Source organism: Sabethes cyaneus, chromosome 2 (assembly GCF_943734655.1).
Source record: "Sabethes cyaneus chromosome 2, idSabCyanKW18_F2, whole genome shotgun sequence".
Taxonomy (NCBI): Eukaryota; Metazoa; Arthropoda; class Insecta; order Diptera; family Culicidae; genus Sabethes; species Sabethes cyaneus.
This window is the reverse complement of record NC_071354.1, coordinates 205,516,012-205,538,554: the sequence shown is the minus strand read 5'-3', so window position 1 is coordinate 205,538,554 and position 22,543 is coordinate 205,516,012. Positions and strand designations below refer to the sequence as shown.

At 42.1% G+C, this 22,543-nt stretch overlaps 1 protein-coding gene and 2 non-coding genes across 3 annotated transcripts in view; 2 read left to right on the top strand and 1 right to left on the bottom strand.

Moving 5' to 3' along the window:
- Positions 1–3,799: 3,799 nt before the first annotated feature.
- The window catches only part of LOC128734144 (uncharacterized), a 99,680-nt gene continuing 80,936 nt past the window's right edge, over positions 3,800–22,543 (bottom strand). Inside the window, exons 3-5 of the mRNA XM_053828183.1 lie at positions 13,976–14,642; positions 7,499–8,048; positions 3,800–7,435 (exon numbers count right to left, since the gene is read on the bottom strand). Coding sequence (XP_053684158.1) covers positions 6,115–7,435; positions 7,499–8,048; positions 13,976–14,417 — 2,313 coding nt within the window. The 5' untranslated portion in view covers positions 14,418–14,642 and the 3' untranslated portion in view covers positions 3,800–6,114. The remainder of the gene's footprint in view (positions 7,436–7,498; positions 8,049–13,975; positions 14,643–22,543) is intronic.
- Positions 8,560–8,630, top strand: Trnag-gcc (transfer RNA glycine (anticodon GCC)). The gene has a single exon. It is a non-coding gene; the product is annotated as a tRNA-Gly (tRNA).
- On the top strand, positions 13,662–13,734 carry Trnav-aac (transfer RNA valine (anticodon AAC)). The gene has a single exon. It is a non-coding gene; the product is annotated as a tRNA-Val (tRNA).

The following is a 22,543-nucleotide window of genomic DNA, read 5'->3' as shown; positions in this document are numbered from 1 at the left end:
CAATCAACATGTTGACTAAAAAATTCCTTTTTTCTTTTCTTTTCTTTTCTTTTCTGCCTGATCTCTATCGCTTCTTCTCACGGCAACAATAATGTTGCCGTGAGGGGAGACAAGAGACCAGCCACAGATGACCACACTGGTGACAACGATGGAGAGGACGGCCGGCGTGGAGCCTGCTTCAGGTTTAAGATTGACTACGAACAAGATGAGGAAACAAACAAAGGAAGGAGAAAACAAGATAAGTACAAGCCATCTTATGCTATATTAACCAAGCACACAATTATATCAAGCCAAGTTCTGTCACTCTTCTTCCGCCCATTAATCCATAATCACCAATACATTATGGAGCTAGCGTATTCCGCACGGATTCTTTTAACATTATCACATCCACCTTATCTCAGCCCTGGACAGACTTGGCTCTAACTGCCCCACCTTGTGCTGCAAACAGAAACAGAAACAGAAAAACGAGATAATCTTTTTTAACAAAATGAGAGAAAATAGCTGAAGGATCGCTTTTGCATGGTATATCTTACTTCTCACTTCCCTTCCACTGTACGCGGCCCTGCACTACTCGTCACCAATTCATTGAGCGTCTCGACACACGTAAGTCGGCTTCAATCTGACCGAATCATCCTGCACATGGGGCCTTTCTATTTCGGTTTCTATTTCTAATTCTGATTTCGGTGGAGTTCTTGAAGATAACAGATTTCATTGCACAGTCGTCCGGCATTTTTGCGACGCGGCCAGTAGTCTGCCAACTTTCGTCAGATATCTTCAAGTAATGCCTGCAGCTCGTAGTTTATACGCTTACGCCATTCTTTGCTATCCGTGTGCAATCCGCCAAAAATGGTCCGCAAAACCTTTCGTTCAAATACGGCATGTGCACGTATGTAAAGTAAGCAAAGTTACTGTCTCAAGACCGTAGAGGACTACCGGTCTGATTAGCGTTTTGTACATCGTCAGGGTCAGCTTTACGCGAAGGCTTATGCTCTTTGATCGAAGCGTCTTGCAGAATGCAGAATGAAAAATGGTATCGACTTCCAGCTTGGATGCATTGTTGAATCTCCTTTCTCGTATTATTGTCAGCTCTCAGCTGTGACCAGGAATCCCAAATATGTGAACTCAACCATTCCCAGCAGTTCATCGACGTCAATTGTGTACTGTCCGGATGCGCACGTTGTTATAGCTGGAGCCTCTTCCTACTATATATTTGGTTTTCGACGCATTGATTTGTAACCCAATCCTCCTAGCCTCCGTCGTCACAAGGTTACTAGTGATGATATCGAGGTTGTCTGTGAAGGCTACTCTTGCTAAAGATCGTTTCTCTTGTTTCAATGCTAGCTCGCCGGATCACACCTTCAATAGTGATGTTGAATAACATACAGGGCGGTCCATCCGCTTGCCGCAACGCTCTGTGTGATTTAAAGAGACTCGAGAGTGCCACCGAAACACGCACGGGGCATGTCAATCGCTCCAGATTGATCCATTATCTGCCATTGCTGTTCGCGCTCGACTGTATCGTATACTGCCCTCAAATCCTTGCCCTGGAATTGTTTAGAGTTTTCCATGAGAAAAAAACAGAGGGAAGTATTTTCACTTTTGTCATCACGCACGCGTTGACTGTTTGACTGTTTCTGTAAGTGTGCGCATTAAAAGAGGACACACCACAATAGATTAGAATAATGGTCGTGGTGGTAAGTCCCCAACACGGGGGAAAAAGTGTGTGCAGCCTTTGAAATCTCTTACTGCTGTCAACGCCAATTGGAGATACACAACCTAACAAAATCTGGAAGAGAACCTCGTAAGCGGCATTGACCAGCATAATGCCGCTGTAATTACAGCAATCATCCGAACGCCTATTTTGCTGATGAGACAAACCACAGCTTCCATCCACTCCTCCGATAGTTTCTCTCACTCTCAAAGCCTTAAAATTATCCAGTGAAGTGCCGTTGCTAACTTTTTTTATTTTTTAATGTAGTTTTAACCAATTGGTCATTCACCACCGTCGCTAGCTGTTCTTGGCCATTTTTATAGAGTTCTGTTGAGAGTCGGTCCTTTCCGGTGGCACTGTTGACCGACTTCTCGCCGAATCTCTTCGAAATTGGCACTCACTGGTTAGCTTCCGTTTCGTCTCCTGTTTTATCGCCGTCGAGATGCTCAGAGAACCGTTGAGATCAAAGAACTGATTCCACATGTCGACCTCCTCGCGCTCGTTTGTAACGAGGTTTTTTTCTTCATCCCTACACATATCAGGCTTCGGTGTGTATCTTCTACGAGTTTGGTGCACATTCTCATAGAACTTGCGTGTCTCATTAGCCCGAAATAGTTGTACTAACTCTTCACAATCTCTGTCCTCCTTCTGGCGTTTCTTCATGATTAGGATCGTGGTCAACACATTCCACGCTCATCGATACTTGGCGAAATTCTCCCTTGTGGTAATACTTAGATAGTTTTTCCAAACTCTTTTTTCCTCTACATCGCTTGTTGGCATTCCATCTAGCAGGCGCGCGTATTTCTCAGCAACTCCCGGGTTATCTAATTGCCGAATGTTTAACCTTGGAGGGCGGCTTTTTCGAGAGGTATACCGTCGATAATTTTGCTGCTAGGTACTGGTCCGAGTTAATCACCCCTATTCTGTATTTCGAACGAGTTTATGTTTCGTTCGTAATTGACATTTCGTTCGAAAAAACAGCGGCTCGAACGAAAGATCTTCATATGAAAAAACAACTCGAACGAAATATTTGCCAAGTCGATCGAAATATTTCAACTCGTTCGAAATACAGAATATGGGTGAATATCTGCTCCCTGAGGGAGCGTGAGCGTATGTAGGTGAGGTTCGAGAAAACCCGGTCATTCATAAGATGATGGCCGGATATCGTTGTGGGAAAAGAAAGTGCTTCTGATCACCAAAGCTGCAAAGCTGATGCATCCGCCGATCATCGGTCTATGCATTGCTTTCAAACCGTGGGCGTTTATATCCCCGATGACGATCTTGATGTCCCGTGGCGAGCAGCTGTCGTACGTTGCCTCCAGCAGCACATAGAACGCTTCCTTTCCGTCGTCGGGTCTATCTTCGTGTAGACAGTGCACGTTTATGTTGGGGTAGTTTAAGAAATGGCCTTTTATGCAGTTTTCCAGTCCTTTACGCCATCTTGCAATCTGCCTATCACTGCGAAGCCCCTTCCCACCGGGTTGGTCGCTCCACCGGGCTGGTAAAATGCGGCCTTGCCGCCACGGATCCTCCAGATGATCTCAGATATTGAGTGAATTTTGGCAAATAATTGGTCGAACAAATAGGGTTTCATCATATTTTGAAAACATAGTTTAAATTTAAAAGCTCCAAAATAGGTTTTCTTTCCCATATATATTCATTTTAGTTCGGATACCTATCGTTTATCTCGGACAGGCAAATTTCAACTATGCGGAGTGACCTGTGACGCTCTTCGGGTGTTTTGAAAATTTTTGAAAAAGCTGTTAAAATACCCAGACGAAATTGTTTTTTTTACAGATGACAACTGTTAGACGCCACTGTTGCTGACGTTGCTGGTGGTGGTAAGAAGGAGAACCGGCATTCTTGAGATGAGCCCTATCGACGAGAATTCCAGAGCATACATATTTGGAATCAGAAATGTAAGGTAAGTGAAGCTATATTTACTATATAAAATCTAGTACCAATCAGGACGTTGGAAAAGCGCAACACATTTGGAAAATATTGCACGTACATTATTCTCGTGCTTTCATACCGGAAGAGAGCGTTCGGATGCAAGATCCATAGAATTGGCAGGGTTATATTTGTTCACTTTTATTTATTTTGCCTATTTCTTACAATTTTCATACTGCTGGAAAGTAGCTACTGCACTCTACTGCTTTTAAATTTATGTTATGGGGCTTTTTGCGGTTTGTCAATGGTAGCCTATGTAGTTCCGTTCGGTCCGGGGCGCCGTCTGCAATGTTTATTACTTTTTTTCTTCCTGTCGTTCATTTCGGTGTAGATTGAATGTCTTGACTTTTTTTATGTAAATACGTTGCGTAAATGTTTCGATACGGCTATAACTGTGGTAAGATTGTTTTGATTATTTGTAACAATTCTGTTATTTGCTACATTTTGACGTATGTCTGTTGCGCTCTATTGCGGTTGAATTTTGAATTATGTTAGACTTTGTTTGATTCGACGTTTTGATTTGTTTTTTATTTAATTTATATTGGAACTGATTTGTGTTTAATGTTCATATGTGTACGTGTTCTCTACGTTGAACAGTTTTTAGTAGTTTTTGGGGTTTAAATTACAGTTTCTATTGAATCGCTATAGTTTGCTGCTGCTACATTGTATAATAGTGTCTGTTTGATGCGTTTTCTCACGTAGCTAGTTGGAATATTATTTTTTTATTTATTTTACTCGGTTGGTTTGCGTAGAATAAATTTTGCAAGGTTCTGCAACGAAAAAGTGTGTGGAGTGTGTTTATAACTGTAAGTGTTCATATGCTGATGAATGGCGATATTTGTATTCTGTCGTAAGTTGTGATTATTTTTTTAGAAATTCTCATTAGTGTTATTTACTATCGATTCGAACAACGCTTTTTAGATTTTTCTTTCTATTCGCTAGAGTAAGTATGAATAATTCGATTCATTCGCATGTAGTAGTATAATATACTTGTATCAATTAAGTATGTATTTCATTCATTAATCATATATTAGACTAGAAAATAGTATTTTTAATTGATTCATATATAGATACTCTTTATCGATACAATATTCTGTAATATTAAAAGTCTAGTTAACCTAGCCACTCAGGTGTTGTCAATAGTGTTTTATTATATCATCAATTCATTTCATATTTTGTTAGCTCATAAGACAAATAATCCTTCGAAACGAGGCATAGGGCCGATACCTTCCGTGTTCAATCTGCGGAAACTACATGTTACGAATATAGTTTAAAGTCACATATTTCGGATGTACTACGAGTACTGCTAGATGTGTGCGTCCGGTTGTCAGCTGTTATGCTGTTGATCGCCACGAGTTAAAGTCGGCAGTAAAAGCCGCTTAATGGTCAAACAAAAGATGACTTGTGTTTTTTTTCTAAATCATGTAGATATTTAAGATGAGCTATGATCAAATTGACAAGACTTTTTGGTTAATAGTGTTAGAATCTCTCAGCATAAAATCAGTACAAAGCAGCATATTAGGGTGACGTTTATTGTTTACGATATTCTATTGGCTTGTACTAAAAGCAATAAAAACTTTAAAAAAATTCATATATTATATTGTCAAAAAACGCCACGGAACTAATTATTCAATTAGATGAATTTGCAATCTAGTTTCTGTGAACGATATATTCAATCAGTTTCCTCGTGGGAACTTCTGTCATTTTCATTTACTGGCGCAAGAGAAAAAAAATTGAAATTTGATGAATGACGATCGATTCTGTTTTTGCAAACCTACATTTTTTCAAAGCTACAGCTTCTATTCGTATTTCGGGGGATCACTACGGTGGAAGTTAGAATTTTTGATGTAATATGCTGTTTTCGGCATAGCTTTAAACTTTCTACACTGCTAGAATAGTTCGGTTGAGTCGACTGTTTTGTGATATACATTTTTGTTTGTTGATTATTATTATTCTGTTTTGATTTGTGATTCGCTCCTTCGGTAATTCCTGTATTAGATTGCGTTCTATTGTTTTAAAACCAGTTAAAACAATGAGACGTTGCTTCTTTCTTTGGTTTTGCATCTGTGCCTGCGTTTTACTTTGTTGATCACTAGAATGTTACAGTATGGTTGACAATTTTCGTTCTGAAACGATGTGGAACTTCAGGCGTCAAACTACACATTGTATTTCTTTGTCAAAGGTTTTTGATTTTGTTTCCTACATAATCACTTGTAACTTCCTCTAATAGTCAATTCTCTTGGTCTAGGATGGGCTACGATTAATCCTTCCGTCAATTTGACGTTTTTTAACCTCTATTTAATGTTTAGTCTACATCGTTGCATTTCTCAGCTCGGCACTCGGCGGTACGGTGCCTTTCGTTCTCTCTATTTCCTACGATTGAACGTCCTACAACGACCTAGTCTTGAGGAAAACAAAGCGACCTCTATCGGGGTCGCTCCGTTCAGCCAGCCTTAGGCTAGTTGCATCTTTTTGCAGTTGCACAACCACTTGATGATTCGCGCATTGCGCTCGATAATTGATGGTGGTTCGCTCGGCCGATACAAAGCTGGATTGGTCAAAGTGTTTAGCGGCCCTGTCAACTGACCTGGGGTAGCCTGTTGCTGTTCGTTGCTTATTTCAGTACTGTCCGGCAGTCGTGTAGAATCGATGGTGCTAACATCCGAGAAGAATACGGCGCTCGATTCGTCCGAGTCTCCGGTGTCTTCAGCTGACAGTCGGTGGATATCACTGCCAGAGTTGCTACGATAATTGTTTGGAGATTTGGTTCCCTTGGAAGGCGCAATGTACCTTTCGTAGGTTTCGTCATTCAATCCAAGCCGGTCGAAGAAATGCTCCAGCTGAGTCAGACTATCCGAACGTGATCGTTGCTTTTCCAGCAGTTTTTGCTGTTCGCGCTCACGTTCCCGTTCACGTTCGCGATCACTTCGCTCTGAAAGACGGTTCCAGTAACGATCGCTGATATCACTTTTGGAACGCAAAATAGGCCGCCGATCGTCATCACCGCCGGTACTGCCACGACCATCACCGCAACGCGAATTGGGATTACTAATAGCCGATTGGCGACCTCGGTTCTTAAATCGGAGACACTTCTGACGTTTGAATGTACCCAACGGGGGACTTAGGTCTAGCTGTTGTTCTTGTGGTGACAATGGTGATACGGGTGATAACGGTGACATTGGTCCGTGGGTCTTGTAGTACTTACGAGCAGCGGCTGCGCTTCGATCACGTGCTTCTTCGTAATACTTTTGTTTTTGTTTTTCGCTGTAATCATCTTGGAAGGCTTCTGGAACTTCTGGCGTCGTAAAGTTCAGAAGACAATCTGCCTCTTCGCGAATTTTAGCGCGACACTCAATGCAATCGTAGCGTAGCGGCGGAATTCCGTATGCGTAGTATGAATTTCCACTGTGTTGTGTAGACGATCCGCTATCTCGCCGGTAGTCGGCGCCGCCCATTATAATAGCGTCCTTCGGTTGTTGCTGCTGTAGTTGTTGTTGCTGTTGCTGTTTACAACATGGTTCGCTATGGTGCGTGTAATGTCCCGAGGAACCGCCGGAGTCGCGATTAAAGGAGCTTCCTGATCGATTCGATCGATTTCCACGACTACAGCAGCTTAGCGCTTCGGAATGCGGTGAATGGCGGCTAATCTGGGAGTGTAGATCCGGCAGCGACTTGTGGCTGTTAATGTTATATGACTGTGTCGGGGAGTAATCCGATTCATCTTGATGGACAACCGCCTGGGAGTGTGAGTATGAGCGTTGGTAATTGTAGCGACTGCGAAAAAGGAAGATTTGTGATTATTTTGTGGGTAAAGTTCGGTATTGTAGAAAAACTTACTTATGGCTATTATTGTGTTTCTCCGGTGAAGCTGCATTTTCGGCATATTCTGCTGGTGGGCTTATTGCACGGTAATCATCGGTCAGTACCAGACTATCGTGAACACCGTACAGATAGAGATCCTCGTCGCCAACGGGATGCGGCGGCAGAGATTGAGGCGATAAAAATGCACTAGGGAAGAAAACCGACATGTCACTCGGTTGTTCCGGGTGTACGGTCAACTGCTGTTGATAGTTCTTCGGCGGTTGAATGTAGCCGATGCTGTTGATGCAGTCATTCCCGGAGAGACCAGCACCACTGATGTAGCTTGTTTCCAATGGTTGTTGACCGTATTTAGAATTGAGGTTCATCTCTGAAGGAATTATTGTCTCTTTACTGTCGGCGGTGTTAAGTAGCTTGCGTAATTTGGTCTGCAGCAGATCAGATCCGGAAGAGGCACTGCGTCGACTGGCTGGTCGCTGCTGTTGCTGTTGCTGACTTTGCGAGTGGTGCGAAATCGGCTGCAGCTGAGAACTGGATTGCGGAAGAGTGCGCGAGGGTGACAGCATGTCTGAAAGCAAAACGAAGCGAAAAATCTTTAATTATTTGCAAAACAACGTACGACACCCAAAGGAAATCGACATTTCCGCTGTTGTAAGCGGCATATCTTATAGCATCGATGCATATCATTTTATTGCATCAACCATATGTGCCCTTTTACGTGTCACCTAACAAGAACTTGGCATGTTGCAGTCGTGTGCCAAACCTTGCGAAAAAATTAACCCTTTGTTCCGGCTTCGTGCATTTGAGCTGGCATTAACTGCTGGAGCGACGAAAACGCCGCAAATTTAATCATTTTTGCTTCACTAATTAATTCGTCAGCTGTTTAATTTTGCCTACATATAAGAATGCTGGGGTTAAATGCAACTGAGGTAACTTTGATAATGGTATCGAATTGCAGTGTGCATAATTACGGAATCAAATTCGATGCGTTTTTCAATATCGGAAACTTATGATTATGGTTTTGAAACTTTTGATTAGGCTGTCAACTCGATTTACTTGCGAGACGTTACCGACAATACGCATCGGTGGTTCAGTGGTAGAATGCTCGCCTGCCACGCGGGCGGCCCGGGTTCGATTCCCGGCCGATGCAACTAGACTTTTTTTTTTGGCTTATACGTGATTTTTTAATTGAAGTTTTCGACAAATAAAATAATTATAGCTTGATTCGTTATTTATTAAAAAATATAAAATGTCAACAAATTCAAGACTGCTTAAGAAAGCACATTGGTAATTAAAATGCCTTCCGGCTGACTAAAATTAGCTTGAACGCTTAAATGTATAATGTCAAAATCAGAATGTCTGAAATGACTGGTTGTGTGAGTATTTATTCTGGGTTATCGTACCAGTTAAATACTGGCGATTCGTTACTTATTTTCGCTCATATCGTATACGAAAGGATGATAGGAAAAATAAAGTGGCCTTCTCGTCATTTTTTGAAATGCTTTTATTTGTTTGGTTCAAATTGAAGTAAAATGTTGTCTCTTTTGAAATTTTCACAAAGTTTTACTTATGAAATACTAAAAAAAGATTAACATAAAGAAAAAAATTCAATTTGCATTGAAAAAAGTGTCTTCTTCATTTTGGTTCGGAAAAGATACATTTTAGCAAAATAAAAGCATTTCAGTTCAAGATTTGGGATACGGAACGGTTACCGGACTGGAAAGACGGGATTATTTGCCCTATCTACAAGAAAAGCGATAAGCTGGATTGTGAACATTACCGAGCGATCACTATGCTGAATGCTTTTCCAATTTTTCTAAGTGCTTTACCAAGTCATCTTTCATCGGCTATCGCCAATAGCCAAAAGATTCGTGGGAAGTTATCAGGCTGGCTGCATGGAGAGTCGGTCTACAGCGGACCAAATCTTCACCCTACGACAGATCCTCCAGGAGTACCGCGAATTCCGAGTCCACACGCATCACCTGTTCATTTATTTCAAAGTCGCATATGATAGTGTAAACCAACAAGAGCTTATAAAACAAGCGGCGAACGAAATGCTGGGCACGATTCTCAATAAAGTCAGTCAATTTATCTGCTTTGCTGACGACGTGGATGCTGAACATTTTGAGGCGTGAAAGATGAGTACACCAGACTAAAACGTGAAGCAGAGAAGATTGGGTTGAAGATGAATACGTCTAAAACGAAGTATATGCTGGCGGGCGGGATCGCGTGACAGGGCCCGCTTAGGCAGTATCATGGTAATCGACGGAGATGACTTTGAGATAGTCGACGAGTTCGTATATCTTGGCTCACTGGCAACAGAGGCCAACTTTACCAGCCGTAAAATTAAAAGGCGTATTATCAGCGGAAGTCCAGCCTACTACGGACTTGACAAACATTTGCGGTCGAACCATATGAGCATCCGTACAAATTGTTACGGGCATGAAACGTAGATACTGCTAGAGGACGACCTGCGACCTGGTTTTTGCATCGAATCCGGTAGCAAAAAGACGAACAAGGGCACAGCGAGCGAGGTAGCAAGACCACAGAGAACAAACATCCAAGCGAAAGGTCCCCACTTGGATAAAACTTATGTCAAATTAGTTGGGAAACTATAGTGATGGTGCCGCTAAAGGCGCATAAAATTGTACACTAAACTCACAACTGCTAGATTCTGGCGCTAGCATAACGCATATAGTCCATATATACTAGCGCCAGAGGAGCCAAAAGTTGTCAGTGTGCAAATCAAAAGAATCATTTAGTTGGGAAACTATAGTGGTGGTGTCGCTAGCATATTAGGTGATTTTAATTTGAAATTTTATCCAAGAATTCTCGAAAAATTTGTTCCTGAATGGATGTCTGTTCTCTGTGGCAAGACCAGGTGCAGCGAGACCTGGTTAGCACTGTGTGCCCGCGGAACTGGAGTCCAGCAGCTATGGACCGATTTAGATGAAGGCATTATGTCACGCAGGCCTTATCATAAGACGTAAGGTCAACTATGTAAGCAAAAGCATTTCAATAATTAATATGTCCTCCTTGTACCTTTGTAGAAATCTGCAGTATTTATCCCGTTGATATTCCCAAGATTTACCATTCCACTCCATGAAAAACACCCCCAGACCATCACGTTTCATCTTCCATGTTTCACCGTTTCTCGGATGTGGCACTCTTGAAGTTCCTAGTTTGATATAATACGTAACACAGGAAACTTCCGCTTTCGGTTAAAAAGCTTGAATTTGGATTCACCCGTCCAGAAACCCGTTTTCCAGAACTCTAGGGGCTTATCAACATGCTTTTTGGCAAACTTAAGCCATTTGGCTCGAGACGGCGACCCGTGTGACTCGAAACGGCGATGAGTAGTTTGATCGAAAACTAAGAGCTGTAGGATATCGGAATTTCGTGGACAGTTTTTTTTTTGTTAGGAGGACACCGGAATCTCGCGGACAGTTTTTTCTTGTTAGGAGGGCACTTAAACTACAGTGGACCCCCGTTCGTTTGAACGATTCCTCATGCAAACTAACGGGGTTGGTTTTTAATTTGAACAACTGGTAACCCTAAATATACTGGAACTTGTGTGAACTGGCTGCCCTGTTCTTTGTTATTGTTTTGGTGGTTTGATTCAGTTGGTAGTTGAAAGCAGCGAATATTTCATTCTCCGATTGGATTTCTACACTAATCGTTGGGAAAACGCAATGTGAAACAGATTAAACACGCTAGATCAGTACAAACAAACGTGTTTATGTGCATTGTCTGCATAAGCAAATGATGTCATATTGAGAATGACATTTGAACCAGTTTTAATTTGCACGTCGTGCAAACCAACGGGGTTCAAATTAAAAAGTGTTCAGATTAAAAACGGTCAAACGAACGGGGGTCCACGGTATACGCGAGCAGGCTTGGCATACACTTTTCGCTTCGATTTTGCTCTTTTGATTACTGCTTCTCAGCCAAGCAAAATTTGAAAAAGTGATGTATTGGGTGTGTGTAGAATTTGTTATAATCTACAATATTGCTGTAGGAAGCATTACTGTGCATTTTGTATTTATGGCGCTATAAGGCTGCTATCCTCTTGGTAGCAAAAAGAGCGCTCTTTTTGCTACCAACGGCGTTGCTACCGTACAGCGCCGTAAATACTAAAGATAAAGCTTCACTTTCTTCAGCAATTTTATAGATAATTACTAGCTCTATAAATGCCCCATACACCACTTTTTCAAATTCTGTTTGGCTGAGGAGCAGTAATCAAAGGAGCAAAATCAAAACGAAAAGTGTATGCCAAGCCTGTACGCGGGTAGTTATTTTGGAGTTCTTCAAACACGATCACGTGTACAAATTTACCAGTTCGAGCGGTTGGCTTCAAAGTTAAAACATGTCAAAGCATCAAAACATAAACAATCGAGAGGTCTTCCGTCGGAAACTTATCAAAAACATATTGACTTTTGACGTGGGCATTTTGTCTGTTTTTTTTTGAACATAAGGCAATTATAAAAAAACATTCAACATAAGGCAGAATATGAAAATTAAGATATCAAACCACATAAAAAATTTAATAAGGGGTGGTATGACTACTATATGTTTGACAGTGTTGGCTTGATATTTTCAGGACGATCGTAATCGTTGACTGTGCTACTTCTCAGGGTGGTACACACTGGGGCACGTGCTCAACCTTCTATTTAAAACATTGATTTGACATTCAAATTACATCAATGTTTTTTTTTGAGTGGTTTTAACATATATCAATGGTGTTAGTATAATAGTTAACTTTCTGACTACTTTTTTGACTGCATGTTTGGGTAATTCAAACAAACAACGAAATGCTTTTCCCCTATATTACCATGTAAATAAACTTTAGTTAAGCATTGTTTAAAAAATAAAGGTTACCATTCTATGCAAATGTACTGAATAATACCTTAGTAATACAAGTATAATCAATATATATTGATTCTACTGTAATACATTAGTAAATATTTATTCGACCTCGTACGAATACTTTTTTCACTAACTGTAAATCGAGTCTGCAAAAGTTTGGTGCCCACTCTTTGTCTGGCCATGATTTTTTTCACTTAGAAACAAAAACACTGATCCCATCCTGATAGGCAAAAACGGAAATCTTATTCTAAATTATAACATTATGTAACCCCCTAAACTGTAATAAAGTAAGTGATTGTCTCATGCACGCAAAACTAATATTAAAAAATAACTTCATGCGATTCAAATGTGATGATTTGGGTCGAATGATGTTCATCGGATAAGCATTCATACCATAAATCACACCGCGTGCCATGTTATTCTAAGTTTCTTTTTCAGAGCTACATTCAAATATCGTCAAAAATGACAGCCGAGAGGTCATGTCATATGGTAAACCAATCATTCATCTTTCTAGACCCAAAATTTAATTAATTTTTTCTGTCGGTTTGTGCATGAATATTCTAAAAATATATTGCCTCAACATTGGAAACACAAACCATTGACGTTTCAAGCCAAAGCTCTGTTATGCCCAGCAACGTGCGTATGTTTCTCCTGCGATCGATAAAGCAGACCCCACGTGCATGAAGCTTTTCTTGCACTGAGCTTGCATTTGCTAGGGGGAATACAGCTACAGCTACGAGCCAACCGGTTTCGAGCACATTTCTAGTGTGAACCGATGAAAGGGTGAAGCTAAATCATTATAGATTATACTAATGTGTATGATGAACGCTACAAAACCAGTTTTGTTGATTATTAAATTGTTAAATATTGATACTGAATGCTGTTAATGGAACTGCTGACATGCCTAATTTCTTCAGCAATTAATTAAATCATGACATCAAGAGAGTGCTAGATATGTACCAGTAAATATAATCATCGTTATCAAAATATTGCGAAAAAACTAACAAACCTATAAGTGGCATTTTTTTTACTTTCATGTCTTTTTCGGTAGATTTTTTTATTGAAATTGCCTTATATTTACGCATAGTTCTGAAAAATATGTGCATGAATATTAGCAACATTTGCACGAGCAAGAACCTGTTTCTTTGATCACTGCTTCAGCTTTCGAGCAGCTGCAAATTGCTTTTTAATTTCTTGTATAACTGTTCTGGTACTAGGTAGTTTTTGCAAGTAGGAGAAAAGTAAACAAAATAATTAAATTGTTTGTGTCTACTGTGAAGCTATAATTAAGATGTTTGCAGTCATCGAAACGTGTGTTTCCGTGGTGTAGTGGTTATCACATCCGCCTAACACGCGGAAGGCCCCCGGTTCGATCCCGGGCGGAAACAAAGACTATTTTTTTATCGGGTTTATATTTTAATTAATTTTAAATTCATGGAATTCTAGTAAACATTGAATTCTGCACAATTTTTAAGACATCACAATAAGAATTTTTCGGGCGACATCGAAAAGTCGTCAGCGAAAGGCTTAGAAGGGTCAGATCATACTTGACAGACGATTCTTACCGGGATGTTATGTTTCCATGTTCCGGGATGACAGTGTGTCAGCAATATAGTAATTGGAACTTACATGATCCCGAAACTGGACCGGATCCGCCACTGCGCATGCTGAGCTGCTGCTGTCGATCTAGCACCACTTCCGACTTAACGTAGAATGGTTTACTTTCGGCCAGCAGCTCGACGGCGGACTTCCGTTTGGAGTTGCGCATGTTGTGATAGTGGATGGCGGCCTGCTGCTGTTGCTGCTGATAGTAGATAGTTTGCTGATGCGTCGACGACGAGATGGTAGTGGTCGAGGTGGATAGATACGACGTTGGCGGCGTGATGATCTGCTGCGACAGAGCTGCGGCTGCGGCGGCCGCAGCCGCCGAAGACGAATGATGGGATGGCAGTGAATGATGCTGCTGCTGATGGTAGGGTGAATGGGGCGTCACCAGGTGACTCTGCCCGGAACCCGAATGATGATGGCGACTGCTGTGCCGTGGGCTGTTGCCGTAAACTACTGCTGCCATTGTTGTTGTTGTTGTGTTGCTATCAAGTTTGATGCCGCGGTACGAGCTTTCTATGCGTAGTTACGTTTCGTGATCGGTTCTTTTATCGTTGTTTCGTTAATGAAAACTTAAGTCTTTTTCTCATTGTTCCATTTTATCTACACAGCCAAGTATAATAATTCAGTTCGAAAAAGGACTAGTTTTCGCTCTACAACATTCTATTCGCGGTCCGTTTTTTTATTGAATCTGTGGATAGAAGAGAAAAAAGTACAAGTTATTAAATGAATTTTGTAGTTGTAAGACAGTTACAAACTTAATTCAATGTATGACGATAAAATATGAAAACAAAAAAATACTGGTCGATTCCTTCATTATCGTCTTCACCTAATAGACTAATTGAAATGGTTCTCCACGACAAGTGTGCAAACATAATACCAGCTATAAGGGTGGGATATCCGACAAAAAATCATTTCAGGAGATAATAAATAGACAGTTGGGTTTTGCAGACAGTATTTTTTTGGCTAAAACATGTTGTTTGCATTCTTAATGCGCATTGGCGCTTGCGTTTACTCAATACTGCTGTGGTGGTAGCGGGATGTCGAAAACCTGCGGCCAATTTGAGTCAAATCAGATATTTCCTCAAATTTTCGCTTTAAATTCACAACACCATCACAATTTTTCATCATTTTTTTTATAAGGACTGTTAATTAGAACCGGGGTGGCTCGTGTTGTTTCAAGCTGTCGGAAGGTTAGCACCATTATTTTGATCTATTGTGGCTTTCAGTTTGTCCTCCGCCAAATATCGTCCGCAACACCTTCGCGAACGTCCTCCGTGAGCAGCGTCACGGCGGCGTATGTTTCTGAATCAAACCATTGTGCGAAGGGCAAAGCAGGCCCGAATTCCCGATTGAATGCGCCGCTGGATCTCCTTACCAGTGGTGTTATTCGCGGTCACCAGCGATCTTAAATACACGAACTCATCTACCACTTCTAGTTCGTCGCTATCAACGGTTACCGCCCGTGGGAGGCACGCGTTTTTTTCCTTTGAGCCTCTTGCTCTAATGTATTTGGTCTTCGACGCATTTAATTTTTAGCCCAATCCTCCTAGACTTCGCTTTCAGTCTGGCGTAGATTGCCTCCGTCATCGCAAAATTCCTGACTAAGATATCAAAGCCATCTGCAAAGCCTAGGAATTGGCTAGCCTAGGTGAAAATCGTTACTCTCGTTTCAATGCCCGCTCGACGGATCACCCCTTCAAGAGCGATGTTGAACACCATGCAGGATAAACCGTCATCTTGTCTCAACTCTCGCCGCGTCTCGAAGAGACTCGAGATTGTCCCCTAGATGTGCTCGAAAAACATCACGCGATCCAATGTAGCTCTGATCAGTCGCGTCAGTTTATCCGGAAAACCGTGTTCGTGCATTATTTCCCATTATTTCACCCTTTTTATAGATGGGACAAACCATTTCTTCCATTCATTCCTCCGCTACCCAAGCAGCACACTTTTCGCACTTATGGTTGCAAAAACTTATTTATGACTGAATTTAGTCATAAATCGTTTGCCACAACTGATAACTAACAACTGTGCTAGCAGGGTAGCTTCTCCTATTCCTAAATATTGGAAATAACCCCGACTCGTAAAACTTGCGCGCGTCATTAGCTTGGAATAACTCTCTGTCCTTCTTGTGGTGCTTTTTACTTCTCAGAATCATGGTCAACTGGTTCCTTGCTCGTATGTATTTGGCTAAGTTCTCCCTAGTGGCAATGCTCTACTTATTTTTCCAAGTATTTTTTTCTCTGCGCTGCTTACAGCTTTTATAGTGATGGGCGAAATGCGGAAACGGATGCTTGGGTGATGGCCAATCAATCTTCGAATCTGCAGGTTGAAAATTAGGGACCGGTTCTTTAGCATAAGCTTGAAAAACGTGTACAGTCCTCACATCAGAAGTACCGATGACAACAAGGAAGAATTCTTTGCGCAGTTGGAGCGTGAATACGACTGCTGCCCAAAACATAACATCAAAATCGTCATCCGGGATTTCAATGCTTAGGTCGGCCAGAAGGAGGAATACAAACCGAAGATTGGAGGTTTCAGCGTACACCCGCTGATCAACGAAACGGGTTAAACACTTATCGACTTTGCCACCTGCCGTACGAAGTACCTTCTTCCAGCATAGACTCCTGCACAAGACGTTGTCGTAATCTACGTGCAATCACTACAAGCTGCGTTACCGGAAGAGGACGAGCTTGACGAAGCCCTTCTCGAAGACTGTTGGAACATCATTTCACAGACACAGGCCGATGAAGATGCAGCGAACTTAAATCTTCCGGGAGAAAAAGTGCTGCCTGGAAGAGCAGTAGTATGTGCAGTTGGAGCGTCAGTATCGTTCTTAGACGCGAAAGTTCTACCAGACATTCAACGGGTCCCGCAAATGCTTTATTCCGCGAGCCGAAATGTGTCGAGATAAGAATGGCAGCATTTTGACGGACGATCGTGAGGTGACCGAAAGGTGGAAACAGCACTTCGATAAACACCTGAATGGCGCCTTGGCGGAGAACCATGGAAGCGGGATAAAGAATTTCGACGGTGGTACAAATGAAGAAGAGGTGCCAGCCCAACGATAGTCGAAGTTAAGGAGGTCACCATGCAACTGGGAACGATGGCAACGGAGCGGAGCTTTTTAAAATGGGATCAGAAAAGCCGGCCACTTATCTGCACCTGCTCATTTTTAGAATTTGGGATACAGAGCAACTGCCGGAGGTGTGGAAAGATGGGATTATCTACCCAATCTACAAGAAGGATGACAAATTGGACTGTGAAAACTATCGGGCGATCACCGTTCTCAATGCCGCCTACTGTCCCAAATCATTTGCCGCTGACTATCACCAATTGCGAACGATTTGTGGGAATTTATCAAACCGGGACTTCGTTAAAGGACGTTAAAAACGGATCAAATATTTACACTGCGACAGATCCTTCCAAAAAAGGCCATGAATCGGAATTTCCACGCACCATTTGTTCGTTGATTTCAAAGCTGCATTTGATACCATTGACCGGAAAGAGCTATGGAGAATCGTAGACGAGAAAAGCTTCCCCAGGAAGCGGGAGTTTCAGACAGTTAACGAATTTGTCTTGGCTCCCTGGTAACGGCAGACCAGGATGATACCAGCCGATAGCAGATACGGAGGCGTATTATCACGGAGTTTTCGTAAGGCAAGTGTCTAGAACGATCTTCGGTGGCGTACAAGAGAACGGAGAATGGAGGCGGAGGATGAACCATGAGCTTGCATAGCTTTACAGATTACAGTGAACCCAGTATTCAAAAGGTAGCTAATGCTGGATGGAATATGATGGGCAGAACATGTTGCAAGAATGTCCGACAATTACTCTGTAAAGGTATTCGTTTCAAATCCGGTGGGAACATGACGACCAGTGAGCAAAATGGTTGGACCACGTAGATCTGGCGAAGAGTATACGCTGTCCAAAGAATTGAAGACCGGTAGCCGACAACCGAATGAATTGGAGAAATTTTGCTCATCAGGCTATGTCTTAGGGCTTTTGCTTCTTATATATTTCAATCCTCTTCTTTCCTTGACACTTTGTAGTACCATAACTAAGCTGATTTCACTCTTTTTTGTGACATCTTTAACAGATAACTGACGGCTTCGAAGTAGGTGTATCTTTTTTATTCAGGCTAGGATTATGAGGTTGAAACTTTCAAGAGGCAAGAAACGTTCACACGGCCTCGAAGTACCGCTTCGAAATGACATCAGCAGTTACTGTTGCTCTCGGCAAATTCAATTTCTTTGCAATAGACTGGTGAGGACACTAAGGGGTTTGAATCCACTTGATTACTTTGTAAACAAAACCAACAAGGGATGGATAGAAGTAATTACTGCAGAGTGTTGTATCGAACATTAAATAGCCTCATTATCCAAAGTCCTACAATGTTACAAAAATCGCTTCCATCATCCATTGACCACAATCCGGGCAGAGAAAAGGAAGGTTTTTCAATGGAATTGATATTGACGTTTCCGACCGACCGGCGGACCAGGTCGTCGCATCGTAAGTATATGGTAAAATGAACAAAATGAAAAATACTCTTGGGCTTCGTCGCGTGGCCACACGATTTTGTTTACCTTGAAAAGCGTGTAATACCTATACCTATCTCGTTTCAAGTAAACGCAAAGAAATCAACAACAAAAAGGCAATTCAATTCAATTTCATTCAATAGCGCTTGTCTCTGGATTCGGTAGACCCATCCAGTCAACCGTGTTATTACACTTTGCAAAACAGAAACAAATGGCAAAAACGAGTACACACTAAAATTGATTCGATAGTTGTAGGTATATACACTTTACTTTAGTCGAATCGTAAGTTGGAAACTTACTTGAAGTTTCAGTAAAAAAAAATTCGAGAAAATATTGCTGTAGTGTTTTGATGTGGAGGCTCGCGAGAAAGCAGCTTAACTTCAACTGTTTGCCGTCGATGGCATCATCGTGCGGCACCGGTTGACCGGTTTGGTTGTCATCGGACCGTTAAACGTATTGTTTACAATGCTTTGAAAGCATCTACTAGGTATCAGTAAATACCGGGTTCTGGAGCGAGGTGCTGCAATGGTTTTCGCAAGAAAAAAAACCTGCTGAGAACCTTGCCTCACAGCCAGCGTGTACTCGCCCAACGCCAAACGGCGAGAATCAACCGGAGGCCAAGAAATGGACACGAAACTGATTAATAATTCATATCGCGCGCATTCGCAAGGAGGTTACTGCACGGTCGCGTCTTTTGTGTGTCATTTGCGAGCATCTCAATATGGTCATCTTTCTGAAACGAGCTGTGGAGGTCCACTCATCAAATACAATGCATACGCTTTTTTGGGAGCTCGAAGTGTTTGCCATGGGCTACATTGAAAGTGGGATTGTCCCCGCATGGGACAATTTGGAGTGAATAAAAGGCGCCCCAGAATGGATAAAGCACGCCATTGGTACTTCTAATACCTGATGATTTTCGGGCGACACAATGACTACAGTTTGCAGGCGCCCGTCTCCGATTACGTTTCTTACGTTTTACTTTCTTTCAACAAGCACTGTTCTGTAACGTGACTTTTCCATACAAATAAACGATTGCATTAAAAGGCAGACTATCAAATGATCAAAGTACGAGCACAAGCTTTCGGAACGCTTACAGTAAATACACGACCGGAGAGGGGTTATGGGTGCGTGCCATAACTCCGACAACACGATTCGGTCGAACCGTTGGCCTGGTCACGTAACATCGTTCACCGAAGGAATGGGTATACTAATAGACACCTACTGCTCCCAATGACCAACGAGCCGGGAAAAATTTCCCTTTGTTGTATAAACTTTCCTATCGCCCTTTGCCAGACGGTATGGGGGTCGGGACTAATTTTCTGGGTGAAGAAAACTATAAAAGCAAGGGATGGACGGGGTGTTGTTTCGAAAATTGCACATTGCACCTGACATTTTGAAGAACCTGTTGGCTTGGCATGCCGACTGAAGTCCATTGTCGCTTTGAATCTAATTCCATCGATTTTAGTTTTCCAGTGTCAGCCACTACTTTTATGCTTGTAGCTACGTATAGGTAGCTACATACCTGGCATTCAGGGAATTAGTAGGAAACAACTTTACCGCTAGTTTCCGCTCAATGGCACCGGCTCGTATTACTTGGCGAATTATACTTTGTATGCTTCACGATAACAGCCAGTGGCGAGGTTAGTGAGGTAGAAGCATCATTAAACCCGAGCAGCCAGAGCGTGGTGTTATCAATTCTAGAACGAGTAATCTATTATCTGCGGCTCAGTTACTTCAGAAGCAATGCAAAGGCAGTTTTCATTGTCTACTTCGTACTTCATGTTTAGTTTTTATGTTACGCTAGAAATATTGACAACGTATGTATCATTAAACACATATTGATTATTAGCTTGGCCATTAACAGTGATTAACAATCAACAAGCACAAATTTGCAAGTAATTATTCTTATTACCAAGGAAATGGATCGATCGAGTTCTGATAGTAATATCGGCGATTTTGGCAAACTCGTTCTTAGTTCTTCTCAAACAAATAAATGTTTGATTTTGTGTATTGCAAAAGTTTCGTGCCTTACCGCCTTCTGTTTAGGTCTGTTTATTTCAGTTTAATTTCATTCTACTAAAACCCACTGGCTACGATTCTGCCACTTGGTGCTTGTTTCCGGTTCTGCGCTGGCATTATTATTGCTGGTAGCCTCCACGAACTCCGACACACACATGTTCCGCGATATGAAACCGGCCCATCAATTCAGCAATTATTGAAAACTGAAACCCTGCAGACAGACGACGCACGAAGCAAAGGTGCAGCCCAGTTCGAGGAACAACAGTCCTTTCATGAAACGGCAGTATAGGTAAAAAGAAACAATCAGCACTGGAGCATCGATCGCTAATTATTTGCGGCTTCATTTTACGCTGAGTTGGTAGTATATGTAGGTACCTACCCTACGGCTGGCCACGTAAAACCATGACTACCGGCTTCGCGGAGGAGTAATGGGCATATCCGAAGGAAAGGGTTGGGGCTGGTGGTGCTCTGGACTTTTTATGCTGTGCCCGGTGCCATTCACTTGTAGGCACGTCGCGGTATATGCTCCTACCTTCGCTTGGCGATAGATCCATGTACATACGTGTGTTGGTTGGTATGTGGTTACCCATTTTAAGTTGGAAAAACGTACGCGCCGCGGTTGATTGAACGAACGTCCGGAGTGCACTCTCCAACTTCGCTGGCAAGAGGGAAATTTCCGACGCTGCTGGCTGGCTGCCTGCCTGAGCGATGATGTGATGGAGAGGTTTTTCCGGTCGGCTTCAATCTGCGTCTTTCTGGTGCAGTGTTGTTTTTTGGTTTATAACCTTTTACCGGCAGCGCTTGTTGGCACTGATTGATTTCTTGTTGTCGATGTAGGTGCTTTACACGATTTGTAGCTCTCTCGATATTGAACCTCCACCGCACCGTGCTGTTTCAGGATGGCGGTGGAATTATCCGAGCGATTCGCGTTTTGAGATCAGAAAAGTTTTCTTTTCCTCGGGGAGGCAAAATTATAAAATTGTATGAGCAAAAAGAGAGACTTTATTCGTACGTTCTTAGTGTAGGTTTGTTTTGAACGAGACTTCGAACGAGAGAGTGTTTAAAACATTTTTGTATTTCTATGCAAACATCTGGAACCTGTTGGAATGTTGTTAAATAATAATATATTACGTTGAGCTTCTGAACTATATATTTGACAAACTATTCGTTATATCTACTTCTCGCTCGGAAAACAACGTGCTAGTTGACAGAGCTACAATCAGATTAGTGTATAAATTGTAAGCTTTGAAAACGAAACTAGAATAATTTGTTCCCAGAAAGCTTGAAAAAGATTGGTCATTTCATTCATTCATTCATTCATTCTACCAGCACCAGATGATGTCGAGGTCGTCTGCAAAGGCTAGGAGTTGGCTACTTTTCCCGAAGATCATATCTGTTGTTTCGATGTACACTCGTCGGATCACACCTTCAATAGCGATGTTGAATAACACAAAGGAGAGTCTATCCCGTTACCGCAACACGTTGCGCGATTCGAAGGGACTCGAGAGCGCCGAAACACGAACATAGCACGCTACTCGCTCTATGGGAAGCTTTGCTCAGCTACGTCAGTTTGTCCGTTCTCGTGCATTATCTGGCATAGTTGTTTGCGCTCGACTGGATTGTATGTTGCCCTGAAATCCAGGAGAATATGCGTGGGTGCGTGGGCACGTTGACTACCGATATTTCTAGAGTATTTGTCGGAGAGTGAAAATTTGATCCGTAGTAGCTCGGGCCCCCATAAAGCCCGCCCTACGAGTTCTCTTGCTATTGGGGATAGATGACGTAATAATATCAGGGAGTGCATCTTGTAAGCCGCGTTGACCAGCGTAATGCCGCGGTAATTCCGTTCCGTCGCATTCTGTTATATCGCCATTGAGATGCCCATCGAATAACTGAAGCTGAAACATTCTACCTTCAGATGAATATACTATCGTGCAAACTGGATCGAGCTTCAACGAACCGTCGTAGAGTGGGTCCATTCTGAAAAAAGACGGTCAAAAGTATTTTCTAGTCTTTCTTGACGTTTTCGAGCTTA